Source organism: Antrostomus carolinensis, unplaced genomic scaffold, assembly GCF_000700745.2.
Source record: "Antrostomus carolinensis isolate BGI_N321 unplaced genomic scaffold, ASM70074v2 scaffold41337, whole genome shotgun sequence".
Taxonomy (NCBI): Eukaryota; Metazoa; Chordata; class Aves; order Caprimulgiformes; family Caprimulgidae; genus Antrostomus; species Antrostomus carolinensis.
Window position 1 is genome coordinate 1 of NW_010328780.1, and position 3,179 is coordinate 3,179.

At 56.0% G+C, this 3,179-nt stretch overlaps 1 protein-coding gene across 1 annotated transcript; it reads left to right on the forward strand.

Moving 5' to 3' along the window:
• Positions 1-1,240: 1,240 nt before the first annotated feature.
• On the forward strand, positions 1,241-3,172 carry ZNF414 (zinc finger protein 414; the record flags this gene model as incomplete). Its single annotated transcript, XM_029086052.1, has 5 exons — positions 1,241-1,310; positions 2,150-2,245; positions 2,330-2,437; positions 2,671-2,776; positions 3,065-3,172. Coding segments are annotated over exons 1-5 (488 nt in total), but the record flags the coding sequence as incomplete, so codon positions are not given.
• Between the last annotated feature and the right edge of the window lie 7 nt (positions 3,173-3,179).

The following is a 3,179-nucleotide window of genomic DNA, read 5'->3' on the forward strand; positions in this document are numbered from 1 at the left end:
TTATTATTTACTATTATCTATTATTTTTTATTATTTATTCTTTTTTATTATTTATTATTATTTATTATTCTTTATGTTTTCTTTTGAACTTTGATGTTCAGACACGATAGAGAAACTTCCCAACGTGAGGGACTTTTGGGATGATTTGTGGTGGGATTTCAGTGCTTGGCTTTTGCACGTCGAAGCCTCACGCCGAGGCTGATCTGATGGGATTTTGGGGACCATCTGATGTAGCTTGTGTGAAGGAACTGTCCCCACACACCCATCAGCATCAGGTCCTGCTGATGCTCCTGGTCATGTGATGGGACCTGCTGTTCCTCTTGACTCCTCTTGACTCCCTCTTCTTGACTCCTCTTGAGTCTTCTTGACTCCTTCTTCTTGACTCCCTCTTCTTGACTCCCTCTTCTTGACTCCCTCTTCTTGACTCCCTCTTCTTGACTCCCTCTTCTTGACTCCCTCTTCTTGACTCCCTCTTCTTGACTCCCTCTTCTTGACTCCCTCTTCTTGACTCCCTCTTCTTGACTCCCTCTTCTTGACTCCCTCTTCTTGACTCCCTCTTCTTGACTCCCTCTTCTTGACTCCCTCTTCTTGACTCCCTCTTCTTGACTCCCTCTTCTTGACTCCCTCTTCTTGACTCTTGACTCCTTCTTCTCGACTCCTTCTTCTTGACTCCTCTTGACTCTTGATGTTCCCCTTCCCCTTTGGGTGAGGGGAACATCCAGTGAGACCCCCAGTTGGGCTGGGAGCAGAAGAGGCTGGAGCAGCTCCTCCTGGGAGTGGTGACCTGTGGAGAGGGGAGGTCCTATGGTTTTGGGGGTGGGGTTTGTCTATAGATGCTGTGGGTTGGATCACAAAGCTGGGGTTTGGTGATAGGTGGGACAGGATGTGCTGGGTGGGATCTTCCAGGGGAGTTCATGGACCATCCTTGGGGTGGGAGAAGTGAGTAGGGACGGTGGTGGCTCTGGCTTTAAAGGTGGCCCAGGGTGAGGTGTGGCATTGGCAGCAACTCCCCCCCTTGCAGGGACACTGCAAAGCCCTTATGAAGCTGGGACCTGTTGCCAGGTTGGCCCAAGGAGGTCCCTGGGTGGGAAGGTTGGTCCCTCAGCCACGAGGCACCGAGGAGGAGGAGGAGGGAGTCAATGTCACCCCATGCTGGGCTTTAACCTCTCGTCCTTGCACTTGGTGTAGCATCAACAGGAGAAGAGACTGTCAGCAGCACGTGTCCACCACCAGCCAGGCCATGAAGACTGAGAAGGATGATGCAGTGCCCACCTTCTCCCTGGGGGGTAAATACGCCGGAGAGGGGGCAGGTGAGTCCCTTGTGCCATGGGGTGGGTTGGTGAGAGGAGTCGGGACAGGACAGGGGAGAGAATCACAGAATCACAGAGTGGTTGAGGTTGGAAGGAACCTCTGAAGGTCACATCTTGTCCAACCCCCTGCTCAAGCAGGGACTCCTAGAGCACAGGAACCAGGATTTTGTCCAGATGGTTTTTAATATCTCCAGGGAAGGACATTCCACACCCTCTCTGGGCAGCCTGTCCCAGGGCTCAGTCACCCTCCCAGTGAAGAAGTTCTTCCTGATGTTCAGGTGGAACTTCCTACTCTGCAGTTCATGCCCGTTGCCTCTCGCCCTGTTGTTGGGGCCAATGAGAAGAGTCTGGCCCCGTCCTCTGGCCACTCTCCCTTTAGATATTGATCAACATTGATCAGATCCCCTCTGAGCCATCTCTTCTCCAGGCTGAACAGGCCCAGCTCCCTCAGCCTGTCCTCATCTGAAGGGTGCTCCAGTCCTCTCATCATCTTAGAAGCCTGTGGTCACGCTGCTGTGAGGTCTCTTTGGCCAAATCCCACCCCAGAGGGGTGGCTGGGAGCACCCTGAGGGTGTGGGTGGGTGGTGTGCACGGATGGGCGTCCATGTGGCATCACCCAGTGTGTTCAAGACCCCAGTAGGCTTTACCTTCACACCACCAGCTTCTTCTAGAGCAAAGACCCATCTCTAATGACCCTGCAGGGCTCCTGCTTCTCCAGCCCCTTCCAAGCTCACCCCCCAAGTTTCCTGCACCCCTGTTTGCTCAGGGCAGGGAGGAGGGTGAGGAGGGAGGGGATTTGGGCCGGGGTTGAGGTTTGATAACCTGCACCTTCTCAGCAGGTTGCAGTGAAGCAGCTCTGCCCGTTGGCCCCGTGGTGGGGAGTGGAGGGACCCCAACCCAGGACCTGCGGCCGCTGAAGCGCAGACCTGTCCCAGGTGAGCTGAGCCCCAGCCCTGCCCCGGGGAGGTGACACCAACAACCGGGGCAGGGATGAGGCCAACGGATGTGTCTCCTTCCAGGGAAGCACTACCAGTGCTCAAGCTACGGCTGCAAACTGGCCTTCCCCAGCATGCAGGAGCTGATGGACCATCTGAAGGTCCACTACAGACCCACGCAGTCCCTCGAGGGTAAGGCTGGGACACGCTGCCTCGCTCCAGGGTGTCCTTTTTTTCTTGGCTGGGTGGTGGCTTGAAGCTGAGGCCGCGCTGGTGATGGTGTCTGTACCTCCAGGAGATGCTGCCCAGCACTGGAGGGGACTGGGGAGAGCGTGGGAGGTGCTGGAGACCCACTGGTGGGGCTGCCCACAGCACAACTGGGATGTTGCTGATTTTTTTCCCTTCTACCCCATTTCTTTGTTCAGGCAAAACCTTCCAGTGCCCCACCTTGGGCTGCACGGAGACCTTCCCCAGCATGCAGGACCTCATGGCCCACATGAAGGTTCACTACAAACCAAACCGCTACTTCAAGTGAGTCCCCCTGGTCCCTGTCCCCATCCTGTGTCACCTCCCTGCAGCCACCTCCCACGGTGTGTCCTACCTGAGGGCACCCAGCAGCTCCCAAACAGCCCCAAGCACCTTTGCAGCCCCCCAGAGATGGGGTTGGGGGGATTGATGGTGCCCCAAGCATGTGGGCTCCCATCTTTGCAGCCCCTCAGAGATGGGGTTGGGGGGGTTGATGATGCCCTGATGTGGTCAGGGGGGGTTGATGATGCAGAGGGGATTGTCATCACTGATGTCACCTCCCCAACCCTACAGATGTGAGAACTGCCTGCTGCGCTTCCGGACACATCGCTCCCTCTTCAAACACCTGCACGTCTGTTCCGACAGCGCCAGCAGCCCCCCACCACCCCCCAAAGTTGAGAAGCCCCCC